Here is a 21,950-nt window from a genome sequence, read left to right on the forward strand (position 1 = left end):
ATGTCCTTAAATAGGCAGGAGTGCATTTTTAGGGTTCCATGGTCCTATGAAGAACCCTTACAGTTTCGTCATTCCGTTCGTTTGTCGTTCTGTCAACTTAGCTTACACTTCGGTTTTTTTTTATTCGACTGGATGGCAAACGATGTAAACTATAAAACTAATTTATCGTGTGACTTTAAAAACATAAAATAAATGTATTAGGTACGTAGATATATATAATTAATTTTACAACTATTATTATTATGCACTCACTTGTCATCGAAACAAAAAAAAAAAAAAAAAAAAAAAAATAAGTCGTAGCAAATATGCAACAATTAGCAAAGATATTGACATGCCTTTGGTAGGTATTATAAGTAATAGTTACTGGTTTTTTACATTTTTCAATAAAAAGACTCGTCAAGGTTGTTTACTCTTTTTCTAATGCAAAAAAAACGAACTATAAATACTGTTTTAATACTAGCCAGCTATAATAGCCCGGTTTTTTTTCGGCTTTATTCTGTGATATTGGTAGAGTACGACGATAAGAGGTAAAAATTAAATCAGAGATCGTATTGTCACGCGCTGATGTTCGTGCTCACATTTTAATTCTCTTTCTAGCTTCATATTATACCGTAAGACAGAAAGAAACGGCGAAAACAGTTGTGATTCCAAGAGCGTTACATAATAAAGCATCTGGATGACATTTAGGCGGGTTACCCTTTAAAAAAAACATATTATCTCTTTCCAAACAATTTTTCATTTGTAACGCAAACCCATGTAATTTTCCGTGGTAATATTCTGCAGTGAAAGTTTGACCAAAGGAAACTGTGCGTACTAAAATTATTCCAAATATTGCATTGGTATAAAAAAAAGTTGCTCAAATTTGTTTGGGTAGTGAAATTTTGACAAAATAATTTTGGCAAAACGGGAGGATCCCCATTTCGGCCACTCACCAGATTGATCACTCCCTGCTGAGTAGGTACTTCCATACTGTTTGACCTCTTGTGTACCTACTATTATTAATCCCCGACGCAAAAAGGGGTGTTATAAGTTTGACCGCTATGTGTGTCTGTCTGTCTGTGGCACCGTAGTGCGGGTGGACCGATTTGAATGCAGGATTTTTATTTGAAATCTGGTTTTCTAAAGATGGTACTTAGATATGTTTCATCAAAATCGGTTCTGCCGTTTTTGAGATATTGAACTTTGAAGTGACAAAGTCGGGGTTTTCCAACTTTTAGTTGGTAAGGCGTTATTCTATAGGCGCCCACCCACTCCGTACAAACCACGTCAGCTAGCGTAGGCCCCAAGAGTATAGATAGTGCCACGAAAGTTGAAGTGAATGATTACACACACAGCTACAACATGTCGTGTAATAACAGATTTTTACATTTACTCATTCATTCTCCTATTTTATTGTGAAATCAGTTCTTTTTGTAACTATGTGTGTAATTTTGAACATGAAACTACCGTGAGACTCACTCATATTAAATATAATGACCCGGATACTCACGTCTTAAATCGAGTTTAGTCGACATGTTCGGCTAATCCGTAGCCCTTCGTCTTCGTCGTAGTCGCGCGAGTAGCGGCGGCGCGCAGTGCGCTGCAGCAACGCTGAGTCGCGTTGCTCCGAAGACGAAGGCTACGGATTAGCCCGAAACATGTCGAGCTAAACTCGATTTAAGACGTGAGTTATCCGTCATTATATTTATATGTATGTAATCATTCAGTTCAACTCGCGTGGCACTACCTATACCTACATTTAAAATAAGATGTAGGAATGAAGTGTGTGTGCGTACACACTACACCGTCTTGGGATAGAAATTAAAAGGATGGAATTTTCTAGAAAAAGATAAAATGCAAACTTCATTCGCTCATATTATTTCTTGTTCATTTTTCAACAGATCTATACTGATGATTTTCATTCGTTCTATATTTCTGTTCTCGTCATCATCATCATCTCAGCCTATATACGTCCCACTGCTGGGCATAGGTCTCCTCTCACAATGGGTCATAGTTCCCACGCGGGCCCAATGCGGATTGGAAACTTACTTATTTTTCTGTTCTATATTAAGAGAAAAAAGTCTGGTAAAAAAATTACTTTTATTACAAGTTTTTTTTTGGTGGCTGTACTTTTTGTTAAACAAACAATTATTTTTGCAAGCTAAATTTGCATACCATATTTCAAGTCTATTCCATTAACCATTTACGAGTTCCGTCCTGCGGAGACGATCCTGGCTGGACTACCAGGATGTCACTACCAGATTATTGTATTGCCTTGCAATTTACGTAAGTATGCCAAATTTTAAGACAATCAGACTACTAGAAGTGGGTCAAATTTAACTTGCAAGATTTGACCCGCACATACATAGATACCCCTGGTGTTGCAGATGTTTATGGGCGGCGGTGATCTCTTACCATCAGGAGACCCACTTGCTCGTGCTCACCATCCAGTCGAATAAAAAAAAACACATACATTAAACAAACATCGCAAGTTAAATAAAAGCTTTTTCCCTTCTCATGCTCATAAAATGTTACTTTGGTCTCTGCATATCGGGACTAAAGTTCCTTTTTATTCTCTAGGGATAAAAGTTTTTTTTTTATTTACGTTGGTAACCCCTAAACAGGCAACACGGTGTTTGTGAATGGAGGATTTTTAGGGCGTGGAAATAACCTCAAAATGACAACTGTGCAAAAATATTAAAAAAAAACACGATTTAATTTCGTGAAACATAATTAACGAGTACGAATATGAATCTATTCAACTATAGTCAAAATACCACAAACGGGACTTATCACGCTATTATTACACAAGTAATATTTACCTCGACGTTTCGGCAACGTTACAGTGGTGGTTTGTGGTATTTTGACTATGAGTGAGAATCACGAAAGTTTAAAACGTCCTATTCAATTATATTAAGGATGAATTCATTTTATTTTGCATAGTCCAATTAGTTTTAAAATAGTTTTCAATTTTGAAACTGTTGGCTAAATATGCAATCATTTAAAGCGTCACTTCATAAACAATAAAAGAAAAGAATAAACTCGCAACCAACTTTTTTAGCTATTTGAATTTTGAACAGATGGCCTGTCCATCAGTAAGGCGTACGTTTTTAAAAAGTAATATTGTAATTTTGAACAAACCATTGTTTTGAACAAACCATTTTTTCATCGCATTCAAAGTGAAAAGTAGAGTGAGACTAAACAACCATAATGCCTTGTTTTAGTTGTTGAACAATCTACTATTAAAATTGTGTTCCAAGCATATTCCTTATTATACCAATAAAAAGTCAAGACAAATTTGCACGTGGAATTTATTAACTAAATTAAACTACAGGGTAGTAGGGCTCGCTGAGAATGCGACATTTGTCGTCGTTAGTAGAGTACAGCATGAACCCCTCCTCCCCCCACTGCTCGCCGTAGGAGTTCTTCACGATCCAGTAGTCGTCCCCGTCGCGGGTCCCGTAGCCCACTATGGTCACGGCGTGGTTTATATCGGAACCATCACTAAAAAAGGTAAGCATCTGCGTTTAAACAAATTTTTGTATTTATCAACAGTACGTTGGCTCAACAAAATATAAGATTTTAACTTTGCTAACCGCCGGTATATACCTTTTGTGTCGCAGTTACGGAATGTCGCCTCAAACTATAAAGGCTCATTAGTAGTTTTGTTTAGCAAAACTAGGGATGTGACATTCTACATAAGAAAACGATTTTTAATCAATCGATTATTTTTTTAGCATGCAAAATCGATTAATGAATAATCGATTATTCATTAAAAAAATTATCGATTTTGTTATATTTATAGATTTTTTCCTAATTTTTTGATTAATTTCACAATAAACGCAATAGTGATTGTTTGATTAGCTAAATTAATGAAGTAAACTGTTTCAAAAGCACAGAAGGGCTGCCATCGTAGAAGCACAGATGGCGTTAATGTAATATTATCTCCATGGAGATTGTATTCTTTGATAGTTTGCGCTCCGGGTTATAAAAGACCAGACTTAAGTTCGCTTTTGTACATATATCTCATTGTTTGTCAATTGTTTTCTTTTTTTGCCGGTTATTTTGTGTCAATTTTGTTTTTTTTTTCTGCATCTTGTCGCTTAATTCTAAAGCTTTACAAATCTGTTAATCGCACTCGCAGACGTCCAAGATACAGGCTCAGCCTAGTTTGAAGTCTGATAGATATGTTCTGTATTGTATCAAATATGTTTCTGTTAATAAAAAATATTTGTATTTGTGTGTGTTTACTTATTTTGTATAATAAAACGTTTACATACATACATACATACTTAATGTCGGGGGGTGGCAGATGAAAAATCAACTATGATTGATTTTTGATTATAATTTTTTTTCATTATTAATCGATTTTTACTTTAAAAAAATCTATTTGAATCGATAATTTCCATAATCGATTATTTTTTCACATCCCTAAGCAAAACAATCAGCAACACTACTGAAGGGAAACTTATCGAGAATGCAAATGTATAGCTAGTTCGATCGACTTTCGTTCATAGACCAAAATAGTTCATTCTCGTCTAATCACAGTTCTGCAAGTGAGGTGGCCCGCACGGATTGGTACCACCATCTTGCTCGCTAATCCTGCCGTGATTAAGCAGTGCTGGCACTGTTGTGTTTCGGCGTGGAGAGCAAGACAGCCGGTGAAATTACTGGCACTTGAGGTATCCGATCTTATAGGCCTCTAGGTTGGCAACGCATTTGCAATCACCCTGGTGTTACAGGTGTCTATGGGCGGTGGTGATCTCTTACCATCAGGAGACCCACTTGCTCGTTTGCCATCCAGTCGAATAAATAAAATAAACACGCTGCTACGACTTCCCACTTATGTATGTATGTATGTATGTAAATACTTTATTGTGCATAAAACACAAAAATAATACAAAAAGAAAACAACAAAACAAAAGATACAAAGGCGAACTTACACTTATTGGCTGGTAGAGTTTTTGTATCAATTACTATTTCATATTTACCATGTTGGATCAAAGAAAATTCCGCTGGAGTAGAAACTGAATGCGTCATTGGCCTGTAACAGGACCGTCACAGGACCGTATTTGTAAAGGGCCACCTTCATCGCGTTGACGCTCATAGGCGTCGCCAACGCGAAGCCTCTGATTTTGAACACCTCTGTTGCATTCTCTGTGTGGCAATATCCATTCTGTAAAGTAAACAATGGAATAATGTGAAATAATGTAAAAAAAATATTTTCATTCAATCAAGTGTTGCCATACTCGTACATGCTTCTGGTCTACACGTAATAGACCAAGAGCCTGCGGCATTTAGATTTTAAAGGGGGGGAATGCCCGATTTTAACGAAAATTTGCATTTTAAAGTTGAATATTTTGCAAACAGATCACTGAATCGAAAAATCGTCTTAGCAACCCCCTAATGGTTTTTAAAGACCTATCCAACGATATTCCACACTACAAGGTTGGATGAGAAAAAAAATTACCCCCACTTTACGTCTAAGCGGGGTACTCGTTATCGTTATCGTTATCGTGACTCATCTGACCAGCTGTTCAGCTGCAAGGACGCAGAGGCGTTGAGTATCAGAGTCCCAGGGACGCCGAAAGCCATAAGGTGGGCTCGGGAGGACACCCCGTCACGATACCGGCTGCTGGCCCGTGGAGTATTAGTGGGGTCTTAACTACCACTAGCCTGTAGCTACCCATATTGCGACGTAATGTACACCCGGACAAACCTAAAACTTAAGGGCGCTAATTGTTCCGCTGAATATTCAACTGTACCTCCTGCCCGAGACACCAGAGAGCCAAAGTGATAGGACAGGACTGTAGGGCGTGTGCAGTCAGGATGCGGAGTGGAAGGATGGAGTCGACCCGAATTCCATGCATCGTAAAGCCAACATGTGGAAAATAGATACTATACTTGGTGTGTTATAAATAAAGGTAGGACATGTGACTGCTAATCGGTGGGTGCTTCTCCATTCGTGCACCTTGGGTTCGCATTTTCAATCGCCTCCTCGGACTCCGATTCAGTATCTGTTTCCCGTGTTTTGTATATTTCTTCTGATTGTTTTATTTGTTTGCGGTCCACTGCTATCGATTTCCAGGACTCTAGATTTTTCCCTTAGTTATATGTCGTGGCTTAGTGAGTTCTCCCATGTGTAAATTGGTCGGCCTATTTTCTTTCTTGGCTCCTTGTAGACCGTTGCTGCTTGGAGAAGATGCGGTGCCTGTCTTCTAATGATGTGACCTTAGTATGAGATTCTACGGACTTTTATTATTTTAGTGATGGTTTTCCCGTCAAATATTTTATCTATTTTCTTCTTAGGAGAATCTTTGGCTACCTGAAGCATCTCTTTTAAGATGTAGCGCTCATGCTTTCTGGGTCTTGATCTATTAGCTTTTGTAAGCGATGTCAAGATAAGACCGTATGTCACTGTCGCGGATATGACCATTTTGGTCATTAATCTAGCTATTTTCCATTCTATCTTGTGCTCATTGATTAATCGTGTTAGGAGCTTGGTGTTGCCGATTGCCTTGATGCATCGTGCTTTGATGGAGGCTTTCCTATTGCGGGATGCAGTTATGATTGTCCCGAGATATTTGAGCTCGGGCACGGGTTTGGACATTGTCACTTCTGGATTGGTCGGGTCCCTTATCAGACTTTTGGTCTTTGTGCCGTTTATTACGAGCCCCACAATGCGGAAGAGGGTCTTCAGTTGTGTAACTATACGGTCTAGTATGTCAAAGCATTCGCTTACGATGATGAGGTCATCTGCAAATGAAAGGATCATTGGAAGACTAATTTCCTTGTCCTGGTCAAGTTTCACTGCTTCATCTTCCTCTTCTAGTGTTCTGAGAACGTCATCTATTAGGATGGTAAAGAGTCTGGGCAATAGGGGGCAGCCTTGCTTTACCCCTTTGCATTTGTTGATTGTTTCCGAGTTCTGGCCGAACCATGTTATAAATGTTCTTTCCTTCATGCAAGCTGCCATTATTCTATTGGTAAGATGAACGTTCGACCGTGTGATTAAGATGTCTTTACGCGCGTCGAGGTCTACGTTATCGAGGGCCTTCTCGATGTCTAAAGCGGCAACATAAAGCTTTCTTCTCGATCTCCAGTTAGTGTCCAGGACATTACGTAGTGTAAAAATGTGGTCATCTGTAGACCTGTTTCGTAGGAACGCTGCTTGATAGCTACCTAGAGCTTCTATTTCTGCGTCCAATTTCTCAAGAAGATAGTGAGCGTAAATCCCACATTGCAAATGGAGATTCTTCTATATTCGCTGATGGTACTTTGTAGTCATTGGACGTGTAGTCTCCGCTTGTTAGATGTGTTTCTTGGATGCCGGCCAGTGTTATATTTTCGATGCGTTTTCTATCACTGACGGCTGCATTTCCTCTTACGTTCCATGTACCTACCGCTATTGCGTTGCATAGTTTCCGGTAACCAAGTTGGGACTAGGTCGTATTAAGCGTCGGCCGGTAACGTCGACGGCATGTATGCTGTTAGTCGAGCTATGCAGCCATTGCGTTGACTGAGTTTGGATAGTTGCTGTAGGGATACTCGCTGAAAGCGGATCTGGGGTATCTGTTATTACGGTATAACTCGGTACCTGGGTTTCTTGAAATCTGTTTTTATTGTTCTCATCCACACACAGGTGTGAAATATCAAGAGCGTCGTAATGCTGATTTTTGAATAGCAGATTGATTTCAGCTACGGCGTCGTCTGCTCTGTTTGGTGTGAAGGTTTGTATCGATGCGTTATTGCTATTCGAACAACCATAGTGGATCGTTATGTTCATGTAGTATTCGGCTACCGCCCGAATTATGTCTGTACCACCCCACGTGCTATCATTATATTGGGCATCATTATATTGTATCGCTTTATGTCGTTGGGGCCTTGGCGGTTTGGTTCATGGTTGCTAAGGATGGCTGCACGCATGTTGATCTGGTCTTGGTTGTTGTCGACGAATTTAGCGGGGTCACGTCTGGCCGCTCTATGGTCAAATGTGTTGCTAAATGTTCTTTGCATGGTGGCTGGCTTGGTTTGCTGTAAAAAAAGCTTATACTACTAGGGGGCGGGCAATGCAGGATTGACCACCGGTAACTAATGTCGATGTCGATGTCGTAAATAGATAGGCACTAGTAAGTGTTTTGTTGGGGCTAAGATATGTGGTTGGTTATTATAAGGTCATAAGATAGCAGTAGGTTATTTGTTTTTAAGTTTAGGGAATGCCACGTTGCGCAATGAAGTGGTACCTGCTGGGGAATTTTAAGACAAAGCCCCCTTTTTTTCCTTTTGCTTGGGCCCGTTGCCGTGGCCCGTGGTCGCCAGATGTTGCAAACCAGGACGTAGTTTGTTACCGATGGAACAAAAGCGTTCCACGGGCTTATGGAATTTTAGAAAGTTTAGTGCGTTTACTTTTTGTGATGGTTCCCTATTTATACATTTGGTCGTTATCTCCGTTGGGTTACTTAGAATTAGAAAAAAAAATTATAGGCAGCAAGCTATATGGAAGGAAATTTGGAGTATATTACATATGTCACGCACGATATTTTGATGATGGCTAATAAACTGACTTTTTCTAGTGTTTTCCCCGTCGTACGTTACTTATTTACGCGATTTTGGAGTAAATTTTAACTTAGCTTAATTCAGTTTTGATCGGCTTATCTAGTGCTAGGTAGGTGCATGCAGCTATTTATGGGGCTTGAATTAATTCAACCGAGTACGCTATGTTGCTCCTATGACCTGATGGGCGTATATTTTGAGTTTGGGGGACCTAAGTTGGCGATGTCGCGGTGTTTTAGTACCTGCCTACGTTCACTGTCAGCCGCTATTCTGACAGTCTTACGTCTATCTATTATCTCTATAAGCTAGGTAGTAGCACGATTCGGAACGAGCTCACCGCGGGATTCAGCTGTTATTTTCTCTGCTTGGCTTCGGACTCATACGGGGGCTCCATAGGCGCCCTCTGAATCTGCGCTGCACTGCTCGTCTTAGAAGAGTCCCTGGCACTATCCTGGCACTGTTAGTCTTTCCACTGGCTTTACTTAGATCCACTGTTTATACTATTTACACTGATATGATCACAGCTACACTAGGCAAACCCTACGAGAATTTACAAATTACCTACACTTGTGCCGTTGCACAAAGTTGGGATGTGCGACTCTATTGTATAGCCGTTTTTTTTGTTTTGTAAAAAAGGATCGTAAGTACAGGAGGGACCGCTTTACGAGGCGACCGCTCTCGACCGTGTCCACAACCCGAATCCCTTTACGTCTAAGCGAGGTACTCTAAAAAAAATTGTTTTTGAATTTTACATTGTACCATTTTGTCGGCATAGTTAATATATATGTTCGTGCAAAATTACAGCTTTCTAGCATTGATAGTCCTTGAGCAAAGCCGCGGACGGACAGACAGACAGACAGACAGACAGACATGGCGAAACTATAAGTATGTCATTTTGGCTCCGGAACCCTAAAAAGAGTTGGATAATTATATTGTCGTAGTAAATAGACGTATTTTTTTCTATCTTACATATTTTCAGTGCATTCCTTTTATAGTTCACTATCCGCTTATGTAAGGGAAAATTACCTATTTACATCTACAGATTAAGTGGTATTTGTAAAGTGATACTTCACCATTATTAGGAAGATTATCACCGTCACTCAAATTTCTATACATTTTTACACAAAATTATTAATCGAAGTTTATTAAGTCTTATCCACCTTATGCTTTCGTCACCATGCATCCATCCTCCGCCCTTTACTAATGAATATTGTATAGATGGTACTTGGACGGTTTTAATTTATAATATTTTAAAATTTATGACGGTGGAAGCATTCTACACTTCCACTGAACGTAGATATAGTTTAGATATAGTCAGTGTTTAGTATTGTAACTAAGGGACCCCATACATCCCTGTATTTTTATTATTATTATTTTTTGTATTTTTTTTTCTTTAATTGTATAATATAGTTTTCAAGTATTTTATTTGTAATTATATTATTATGAAAAAATGACTTTCTGCCAAGTTTCTTGCGGCGCATTCTTCTTGGCAATGATGGTCTTTCTGAAAGCGCTGGTAGTTTAAAAAAATGACGTGTAAAAGTGCCCATTGCGACCTATTTACTGAATTGAGTTTGAGTTCATTTGAGTTTGTTTTTTTTTTAATTTGAATTTTAATAATTACATCCCCTAGAAAGCGCATGAAACAGACTGACTTGACATTTGGTTGCACATGTAAGGCAAGATGACAATGCAAGCGTAGTCCACAAAAAACTTACTAAAGTTTACATTAAAAATGTTTTCTTTTTTAATAAAATCTTAAACGTACTTGAGCCTTGTAGCCGCCGTAGCCTTCCTCCAAGGGCAAGCCGTGCTTCATGACGTAGCGAAGCGACCTGCTAGGATAGCCCCCCTCGCAGCCCTGATTGCTGACAACTGCGTCACTGACATCACACATTGAAGGCATTAGTAAATCATATTTTCCAGTGTTTATGGGTCATCGTTCATCCACCATTACGTTTTCTAGCAACAGCAAAACCTATTAGATAATACGGACAGTCATATTTATTGAGGGTTTCTCTTCTCGGTAACCTTGTCCACGGAGATCCAAAATAATTATATGTACCTATTAGTATGTGTGTAAAGTTTTTCTTATATGTATATACATTTTTTTTTCTCTTTTGTTACTTCTGTTTGCAAGTTTGTACAATGTAGAATGAGGTGGTTAGGTAGTTGTGTACTTAAGTTAAAATAAATTGAGCGCTTCTCGCCAATAAACGTTACAGTTTGGCGAGTAACACTAAATGTAATAATTAATTGTTTTTAAGTTAAATAAATATAAAAAATTTTTTTTTTTAAAAACAACATATCGAGTATTTTTTTTACCGAGTTATTTTTAGGATACTTAGTTATTATTTCAATTGTATATACCTTCACTAATTTATTTTAATGTGTGTTACTTTTAATTACATCATCATCATCATCATCATCAGCCGGAAGACGTCCACTGCTGGACAAAGGCCTCCCCCTTAGAACGCCACAATGAACGACATAATGTAACGAAAATACAAACAGACATGGAAGCGCAGAAAAACCAGAAAAAGAGGCCTACACCACTGCTGGACAGGAATCTAGATACGAATTTTTCCTGTGCATATATATCTCGAGTTGCTTATTTCTACTTTGCTACTTAAGCAGCAGCACTAGCACTAGCACTAGGGGATACCCGTAAAAGTAACAAATTTGGAGTTGAAAAATGAAAATACAAAAAGACTCCAAAAAACCAATCATAATTACATAATGTAACACAAAAAATTAAGTAGTTATAAACGTTGATACTATTTTGCGTAACAACACTTTAAAGTCAAAATTTCTCCTTAACTGGTTTGGAACCGGAGCATCTACCTTACCCTTAGGTAAATGGGCCAATCAACTATTTTACCGACACTTTGGGCGTCTCCTGCGTTACCAAAATTGTCTCTGGCGTTACCAAAAAATCGTACTTCTAACAAGATATTTTACGGTTTAATAAGTTGACCTTACGTAGCATAGCATGTATTCATCTATTATCTATTAAATTACAGAAAAAAACATGTTTACTTACAAAAATCTGCAATTGTTTGAAAAATGTCTTGGACTTAGTGTGGGTAAAAAATTTGATTGGCCCAAATAACAACACCAATAAAAAAATCAGAAAGTATAAGCAGTGGCCGTATGCGGATCGTTAATGTTGACGTTCGCAATCGCATTCACTATCTCTTTCTACCCTCATCTTACACCGTGTGACAGAAACAAGTGGTGCGAACGATTGGAGTTATGGCTTAGTAATAAGACCTTGAAGCCAAATTTTAATGTAATGAAAACTATAGTGATTTATTACGTTACCCCCATTTGTCTTACCCCCAAGAGCAATCGATCAGAGTCTGCTCGCTGAGGTCACGCAGCCTGCCGTCCAGACGAGCCAGGGCACCCTCCACCGCCGCCACCGTGGCGAAGCTCCAGCAAGAGCCGCAGCTGCCCTGATCTGCAGAACCAACATAGTCTCACCAAGGAAGAGAAGAAAGAGAACTTGTATCGCTGCTCCGCTATTACAGCCTTAGGCTTTGTTTCTACCAGAGATGTGCGAGGATGTATTGCGAGGAATATGTCTTTCATGAACCAATAGAAACGCTTTATTTACCTGCGAGTATCCCCGCACAGCATATCTCTGGTGGAAACAGCAGAGCTTTCTATGGTTCGTGAAAAACACATTCTTTGCACAGCGTTGCACATCTCTGGTGGCAGAGGAGCCTAGAACAATACAATGCAATACAAATATTCTTTATCGCACACCATAAATCAGTACAAAAAACTTATAAACACTTAGGTTCAGGTTAGACAATAGGCGGTCTTATCGCTTATAAGCGATCTCTTTCATACAACTAAACACTATATCTACGTTCAGTGGAAGTGTAGAATGCTTCCGACGGGATAAATAAAAAAAAACTGAAATATACATTTCACATAATAAATATACAAAACCCCAGATACACCCCAAACCAGTCTATTTTTATTTTAAGTTAGTCGCTGCATTTATTTTCACGAACCTTAATTATTAATAACCTAACCTAACCAAAAAAAAGTTGGAAAACCCCCGATCTTGTCATTTCAAAGTTCGATATCTCAAAAACAGCTGAACCGATTTTGATAAAACATGTCTAAGAATAATCGCTAGAAAACTTGCTATCTTATAAAAAAAACTGCATTCAAATCGTTCCACCCGTTTAGGAGCTACAGTGCCACAGATAAATAGACACACACAGACACACATAGCGGTCAAACTTATACACCCCTCTTTTTGCGTCGGGGGTTAAAAAAAGCATGGTTTGTTAAGTCAGAAATGGGCTAGTTTTAGACAAAATTCGAAATAGTCGTCAGCACATAATAAATAATAGTACAAGTACATAAGACTCACTTAATAATTAATAATCGTCAGTCACGGCTCACTTCTTGACACTGCCTTCTCAACTCTGTCCTCAGTCTTTCTGTGTTTATTTATTTTATTTCCTAATTTCTTATCCTTTTCTCCCATTACGGCCTTTTTGACAATATATTGCTATTTTATGTTAGTAGTATTTGTATTGTATAAGTATATTGTATTTATTTATTTACATAATCATATCATTTGTACAAGAACTTAAGGTTATGTCAAAAAAAATAGGTGGCGGAAACAGAAACAGAAAACAAGACCAAACAAAAAATCAATAATATTAAAATAAATACAAATGATATGATTATATAAATACATAAATACAATATACTTATACAATACAAATACTACTAACATAAAATAGCAATATAAATTGTCAAAAAGGCCGTAATGGGAGAAAAGGATAAGAAATTAGGAAATAAAATAAATAAACACAGAAAGACTGAGGACAGAGTTGAGAAGGCAGTGTCAAGAAGTGAGCCGTGACTGACGATTATTAATTATTAAGTGAGTCTTATGTACTTGTACTATTATTTATTATGTGCTGACGACTATTTCGAATTTTGTCTAAAACTAGCCCATTTCTGACTTAACAAAACATGCTTTTTTTAACCCCCGACGCAAAAAGAGGGGTGTATAAGTTTGACCGCTATGTGTGTCTGTGTGTGTCTATTTGTCTGTGGCACCGTAGCTCCTAAACGGGTGGAACGATTTGAATGCAGTTTTTTTTATAAGATAGCAAGTTTTCTAGCGATTATTCTTAGACATGTTTTATCAAAATCGGTTCAGCTGTTTTTGAGATATCGAACTTTGAAATGACAAGGTCGGGGGTTTTCCAACTTTTTTTTGGTTAGGTTAGGTTATTAATAATTAAGGTTCGTGAAAATAAATGCAGCGACTAACTTAAAATAAAAATAGACTGGTTTGGGGTGTATCTGAGGTTTTGTATATTTATTATGTGAAATGTATATTTCAGTTTTTTTTTTTATTTATCCCGTCGGAAGCATTCTACACTTCCACTGAACGTAGATATAGTGTTTAGTTTTGTAACTGAGGGACCCCATGCATCCCTCATCATCATCATCATCATCCCAGCCTATATACGTCCCACTGCTGGGCACAGGCCTCCTCTCAGAACAAGAGGGCTTGGGCCATAGTTCCCACGCGGGCCCAGTCCGGATTGGGAACTTCACACGCACCATTGAATTGCTTCGCAGGTTTGTGCAGGTTTCCTCACGATGTTTTCCTTCACCGCAATCATGCATCCCTGTATTATTATTAAACTTTTTCTCTATTAATTTTTTCTTTAATTTTACACTGTAGTTTTTAAGAATTTTATTTGTAATTATTTTATTTTGAAAAAATGACTTTCTGCCAACTTTCTTGCGGCGCATTCTTCTTGGCAATGATGGTATTCCTGAAAGCGCTGATAGTTTAAAAAATGACGTGTGAAAGTGCCCATTGCGGCCTATTTACTGAATAAATGACTTTATTTGAATTTTATATAATAAAAATGAAAAAAAAAACACATTTTCTTACTTTTAATAGGGGTGATGAACCCTTCCATTCTCATGTCGTACTCCTTTGGTAGATGGGTGACGATCTGGTTGACCTCCGCCTCAGAGTGGGGGAAGGGGATCGAGCCCGCGGGGTGGAAGGATGCGCGAGCGCCGTTCCTTACACGCAGCTCCTCGGTGGACAGGTCGGAGAGATGGTTCATGGCTAGTTTGTAGCCTAAGTTCTTGCTGTTGTGATCTACAACTAATCTGTAAGAAGCACAACCGTGGAGTGAACATTTAGATACTATTTGTTTTTACTAGCAGTGCGTCTTGAGGCGCTGGACGGGCTTAGAACCTGCATATCATGGCTATACGAGTCAATTATCCAACTGGACCACCCACAAAAAATCCGAAAATCTTGATCGCTTGCATGTATTATGCCGATAGTGGCGAGTGCTGCCGACGAACAAATAATAAGTCAGGAATTGTAACTGCGTTATAAAAATGGAAACTGTGTCCTAAGTGTGTCCTGCGCTAAGGTGCGCATGCGCGTCATTTAATTTTGACTGACATTTATTTTGCAAGTTTAGTTAGCTCACGTCAAATTTTGCATTTTTGATTGTGAACAGCTCTAATAATAATAATAATAATTTATTTCAAACCAGGTCCATACAAATTACAAAATTAAAATACAATAAAATAAAGAAAACGTATCAGTAGAAACTTAAAACTAAAACTAAACTAAAATAAAACTAGAGGTGCGCATGCAAGCGCCCCCACCGGCTTAACATAGGGCTGTCCCATCGCTCGGCGTAGTAGAAAAGAAATAAGCAACCTGAGATATGTATGCATAGGAAAAATTCGTGTCTAGATTCCTGTCCAGCGATGGTGTAGGGGTTATAGCACGCAGCACGGATTGCTGAGGACCTGAGTTCGATTCCCAGCGCTGGTCTCTTTTTCTGTATTTTCGATGTCATTATCAAATGACACGTCATTGAAACGTTACATGTAAGAAATTTATGCATCTGACTTGCATCACGCGAGCCAACCAATCCCTGCTTTGTTTCTGAATTTTAACCAATCAACAAGCACGTCTATTTGCAACCTTGTAATTGATTCGTATTTGAATCATAAGTCATTTTCTTTCTTTCTTTGGTGGAATTTGTTCTGAGTTACGCTTCCTGACTTATTATTTATTCGTAGGCTGCCATGTCATCATCATCATCATCATCATCCCAGCCTATTTACGTCCCACTTCTGGGCACAGACCTCCTCTTAGAATGAGAGGGCTTGGGCCGTAGTTCCCACGCGGGCCCAGTGCGGATTGGGAACTTCACACATACCATTGAATTACTTCACAGGTGTGTGCAGGTTTCCTCACGATGTTTTCCTTCACCGTAAAGCTCGTGGTAAATTTCATATGTATTTCGCACATGAATTTCGAAAAACTTAGAGGTTCAGGCCAGGGTTTGAACACACGAACCTCTGCTTGAAAGGCGATTGGTCAAATCCTAGGCTACCACGGTTTTGTCATGTATCGCAACTATATAAGTCCTGGGATATAATTTGGCCGAATTTTAAATGTCATAATGTATCGTTTTCTTTAATTTCCATTTGTCATAAAGTAATTTAATTCTGATATATCTACTATTGTCTTCAGAATTTATATTAAACTAACCTAACCTAACATACTGCATTCTATAATATACGAGTAGCATTAAAAAATAAGCAAACAGCAAAATTCTATATATTTTAATGGTAAACGTTGATATGGCAAGTCAAATTATGACAAATTAAATAATGGGAAACAAAGTGGTTCGTAAGTCATACATAACTCCTACATTCAAAACCGGTGGGAAAGACGGAAGAAAAGATGATGGATGATGAATCCGTATAACCACGAGATACGGGTCCGTATCCGTTAACTCTAATTCAATGAAATAGGCAAAATAACATACTGCCAGTTCTTTTGGAATATTTTTTTCCTCTTTTCATGCTCTGCTTGACTTCGGTATTTTCTATTGTGATGCTTCTTAAAGCTGCAACAAAATTACAGAGGGTGTTAGGCGTAATTAATTCTGCATAATTTAATTAGTGTTTTGTCAGGGTCTGTAATATGCTGAAATAGACAATTGCTGGTTTTCAACCACCGACATGCTGAGTCGACCTTTTTATAACAGCATCTACGTATGTTTATGTTTGTATTTTAAACTTGTTTATGAATTATTGTTATAAATAAATGTTTTTCAACTAGGGTTTCCGATTGTGATAGTATATCTTAACCTTGTGACCTTAAAATGGACGTTTGTTCGAACGTAAAAGTATAGTTGAATCTACAAGTGATTTCAAAAAAATTAAGCATCAAGGGACCCGACTGCCGATTTAAAGTTTTTAGTAGGCAGTCGGTTTTTAGCTTAATTTTATGTAATCCCAAAATCCTAAAGAAGCAATACTCGTAATAATAAAATAAACATTAGTATAGTAGGAGAGAGATAACACATACTTTGTATACATAGATTAAGGCACTTGTCCTACCGCCGACGATGAGCGAGAAGCGAGCAGAGCGAGTAACTAGAAAAGCGAGTGTTCGAGCACGACGGGCGATTACTCGCTCCACTCGCTCGAGCCGGGTATTGCTGAGCTAGTTTTATAGCTCAGCGAGTTTTATAGCTCTTGTCGCTGCGACAAAAGATGTAAGAGCGAGTTCTCGCCGGCAGTGTGAACCGCCAGCGATCAACTATTAATATATATATGTCCCTTTTACTCACACAGGAACTTATATCTTTATAATCGCTTCCTCGCCGGCGGTGAGACAACTGCCTTAGTAGTGTCTAGGTATATATAATTGAAATTAAAACTTAAAAATTCAAATTATTTAGGTACCTTTCGAAGGCAATATCAACGTCACCCCGAATCGCAGGATGTAGCACTTGCAAGGTTCCGTGTAAATCTTCATTAGCAACATCGCAAAGATCTGTAAAAGAAACGTGCTTGAACCAGCCCAAAAAGCCCGCTTTTAAAAGGACCAAAAAATATTAATATATCATGGGACACTTGACACCAATTGACCTAGTCCCAAACTAAGCAAGCTTGTACTATGGATACTAGGCAACGGATAAACATAAATACCTATACCTTACTTACTTAAATTTTAATACATATTAAACATCCGAGACCCACAACAAACTTTCATACTATAACGTTTTAAGCTTTCGCGATTTTCACTTATAGTCAAAATACCACAAAAGGGACTTTATCACGCTAAAACACGAGTAATATTTACCTCGACGTTTCAACCACATTACAGTGGCCGTGGTCATTACTCGTGTGTTTTAGCGAGATAAGTCCCGATTGTGTTATTTTGGCAACATTCGTACCTACTATCGAACCGGACCTCAAGCTTCGTAGTCATGTTCTCTAACCACTTGGCCACCCGGTCGTCATGACTATAACTCAATCAAATCATGTCCCACTGCTGGGCAAGACCTCTTAAAATGGGCTTAGATGTTAGGGGGCCCAGTGTGGATTGGAAATTACAAATACATGTAAGTAATACAATTCTCCAGTTCGATGTACTTATATTTCTATAATTCTACATCATAAAGACCACGATAAAATCTGGTCTGGTCTGGCGCGCGCTTCGCGGGTTCACGGTGGATGCAAGGCGCTTCCAACCGAGGCAACTGGAGGTCTATCGGGGAGGTCTATGCCCAACAGTGGACGTCCTACGGCTGAGATGATGATGGTGGTGATTATGGATGCGTAAGTCAGTGTCACAAAAATAAACTATTGTAAAATAGCTATTGATTATTTCGTGTGGTCACGTAACCACCACATTTGGCTCAGAACAGTAAAAATAAATTAATCAATCAATTAAATACTTTATTTTACATAATAACATGGTGTACAAAATCCTGGTGTACAAAAGTCTTAAATATTATTAGGTTTCACATGCTCTGTTGAAGGACAACACGTAAAATACAATTTAATCAAATTAACAAAATGAGTAAAAATAATGAATGTAAAATTTTAATGTCAAGATACAAATAATGAAGTAGCGTACCTTCATCGGCATCCAGGTCTTTGTAGCAAATCAATGGCTCGTAGCTGAAGTAATTATATATCACATGTAACGTCATCGTGCCTTTAAATGTATTGAATGTTTTCTTAACAATCCTGAAATACGAATAACCTGTAGCTGTTGGTAAAAAATCTTGCAATGTTGCCATGCATGCTTCCGCATTGTAAGTTTCTTTGCTCAACGACCGAGGTCGCAATGAAACTAAGTGAATTCACGATATAACTATAATTTTATTTCCAGAACAATACAGGTCCAACTATAAAAAAGGTATATTAGGTACAATAAAATTAAATAAACTAAAACTATAATAAATCTAAAAATGGACCCTGCGGCATGGTACCAAAGATGCTGGCAGCATTTCCCCGCTGGATCGCAAGACTGATGCGTTGAGCGAGGAAACTGCCAGCTCTTCGGTCTCCTGTGGTATCTCTGAGTTTCTTTGATAGATCTTTGAAGAGACTCAGAGCGCCAGGGCCCCAGGGACCAAGGGTCTCGACGCCGAAAGGTACAAAATCATATTCGGCACCGAGACCACTGTATAATAATGTCACAGCGTCTATCTGCACCCTCCCGTTTACTTACTGGACTGGTACGTCGACGCCCCGGGCCCCCTTGTAGGTGTACATGATATTCTCTTCTCTAGTGTCATCGTATTCATCCGTCTCTTGCCAGACATCCACCTGCCTGCCTTCATGCTGCTGGTTCCCTGAGGGTATTAACTCATTGTGTTTTAAAAACTGTAGATTCTTAACTTGATTGCGTGTTTCTGATAGCTAAGCGGTTAGGTTAGGTTATGTTAAGTTAGCATTAACATTTTTGATACAAGATTTTTTGCTGACTGTACTTTTTGACGACTTGACTTGCGTTGTCACCCAAACTACATTTGCATACCAAATTTAAAGTCGATGCCATTAACCGTTGAAGAGTTCCATCCTGCGGAGACGATCCTGGCCGGACTACCAGAATGTCACTGCCAGATCATTGTATTATCACGCAATTTACAATAAAATAAATATTTCAAGTCAATCTACTGGAAGCTGGTCTAATTTAACTTGCAAGATTTGACTACAGACATGCAGACGACAGACAATGGGACAGATGAAACTAAATAAAAGCTCGTAATTTAGTAAAGCGTCCTATGGCCACAGGAGTTTTTTTTTTTCGAAATTTACATATCACACGGCTGTCGGCGCTGGAAAAATACTTGAAAAAGCCTTTGGGTATTTATCTAGATAAATAAATACTCATAGGAAAACGCCCAAATTGACGTAAGCGCCACACGAAATCGTGCTAAATAGAGGATGTGGGATAGATCCCGTTAGTGGTATTTCTGCCAAGTTTCTTGCGGCGCATTCTTCTTGGCAATGATGGTCTTTCCGAAAGCGCTGGTAGCTTAAAAGTTTTGGTATTTTGTCTATAAGATGAGGTGTGATTTTTTTTATGAAAAAAATTGTTTACCTGCGTACACATAGCCTCCCTCCACTGGAAAGGCGTCGTGGTTTTGTTCTTCTTCGCTTATGTTCTTTTTGTGGCATTGCATTACATTTTTTTCAGTTTCCGTCGTTTTGGGGGAGATCTGAATAATTTTTACAACATTTTGTGATTTTTCGCACAAAATGTGCTGTGGTGTGGGACGCTACTTGCGTAGACACACTAGCTCCTTCCCACGTCCGCGGAACAGCTATTCAAGCTGGTGCAGCAGCAGAGGCGGCGGAAAAACTCAAAATAAACAAATACAAAGGTCTCGACCCTGAATACAACTTTGTTCCATTCGGGGTTGAGACCTTAGGTCGGTGGGGGCACAGCTCAAAAAATATTTTTAAAGAATTATCTAAACGTCTTTCGGATACAACAGGGAACCTAAGAGCTGGCAGTTTCCTCGCACAACGTATCATCATTGCTATACAGCGAGGAAATGCAGCATCTTTGGGTCCTTGCCGCAGGGGGTTACTAAAAATCTATTTGGAACTACTTAAATAAACATCAATAAAACTTCTGAGCCGTGGTGGCCGAGTGGTTTGACCTATGGCCTCTCAAGCAGAGGATCGTGGGTTCAAACCACCTCTCGCACCTCTGAGTTTTTCGAAGTGTTAGACTAGCATCTGGTAGCACGAGGTACGGTTATTGTGTTGCTCTGAAGATGAACCCTGCACTAGCTACTGCTAACGCATTTTTGTTACCATAGAGGTCTATCGTAAGGTTAGCAAAATAATGCTTTTTAGTTCAATTTTATCTGTTGCCCGCGACTCCATTCATGTAGAATTCGTTTATAGCTATCCCGCGGGAACTGCACAATTTTCCGGGATAAAAACTATCCGATGTCCTTCCACGGGGCTTAAAATCTGTATACCGAATCTGACATAGCTGGAATAATATGCAAATTGAAGTGGCAATGGGCAGGCCACATCGCTCGAATAACAGATAACCGTTGGGGAAAAAGTCCTCGAGTGGCGACCACGAACCGGAAGACGAAGCGTTGGCAGGCCTCCCACCAGGTGGACTGACGAACATCGTGAGAGTAGCGGGAAACCGATGGATGCAAGTGGCGAGTTGTCGTTCATTGTGGCGTTCTAAGGGGAGGCCTTTGTCCAGCAGTGGACGTCTTCGGGCTGATGATGATGATGATACCGAATCTCATTTCAATTGGTTCATCGGTTTAGACGTGAAAAACAAACAAACAGACTTACAAACTTTCGCATTTATAATATTAGTTGGATAGTGCATATCTGCATTTCATTTAATTAAATGCCTGGATCATGTAACACAGGGCCTAGAGCCGTAGATTCTTTTTCGTAAGCTTTTTTATCATCATCATCATCCCAGCCTATATACGTCCCACTGCTGGGCACAGGCCTCATCTCAGAATGAGGAGCTTGGGCCGTAGTTCCCACGCGAGCCCAGCGCACGCCATTGAATTGCTTCGCAGGGTCTTTCAGGTTTCCTCGCGATGTTTTCCTTCACCGTAAAGCTCGTGGTAAATTTCAAATGTAATTCCGCACATGAATTTCGAAAACTCATCGGTGCGCGCGCGGGGTTTGAACCCACTCGGCCACCACTTTTCTACCTTTCTATGCAATAAGCTATTTTCATTTTACTTTCATTACCGTATAAACTTGTCCCTCGTTTCCGCTGGTATCGAATTCCGCCCAGTAGTAGTACCGCTGTACCATGCCACCTGATACATCGATGCGCGAGCGATTGTACTCCGCACTGTACCTACACAGATCACAGAGTCACTTGGTATCCCAAGTAGCAAAATATGGTCCTGTAACACCTAGGGGCATGTATTTTTTAGTCCTATAGAATACTTAAAACCGGCCTAGAGCGTGTCGGACACGCCCAAAATAGGGTTCCGTAGCCATTACGAAAAAATTAAGTATTATTTTTCTAAGGATTTCGTACTTTATTCGGAATCTTCCAAGTTTAGGTA

At 39.1% G+C, this 21,950-nt stretch overlaps 1 protein-coding gene across 1 annotated transcript; it reads right to left on the minus strand.

Annotated features, from left to right (window-relative positions):
- Positions 1-3,273: 3,273 nt before the first annotated feature.
- On the minus strand, positions 3,274-21,757 carry LOC141427593 (cathepsin K-like). The gene is made up of 11 exons (XM_074087181.1): positions 21,625-21,757; positions 19,979-20,096; positions 19,103-19,226; positions 18,503-18,615; positions 17,323-17,413; positions 16,398-16,478; positions 14,480-14,706; positions 11,872-11,995; positions 10,301-10,415; positions 4,971-5,155; positions 3,274-3,483 (listed from the first exon to the last, which is right to left on the minus strand). Exons 1-11 carry the CDS (start codon positions 21,688-21,690, stop codon positions 3,303-3,305), a joined length of 1,425 nt encoding a protein of 474 aa, XP_073943282.1. The 5' UTR covers positions 21,691-21,757; the 3' UTR covers positions 3,274-3,302.
- Between the last annotated feature and the right edge of the window lie 193 nt (positions 21,758-21,950).

This window comes from Choristoneura fumiferana, chromosome 4, assembly GCF_025370935.1.
Source record: "Choristoneura fumiferana chromosome 4, NRCan_CFum_1, whole genome shotgun sequence".
In the NCBI taxonomy this organism is placed as follows: Eukaryota; Metazoa; Arthropoda; class Insecta; order Lepidoptera; family Tortricidae; genus Choristoneura; species Choristoneura fumiferana.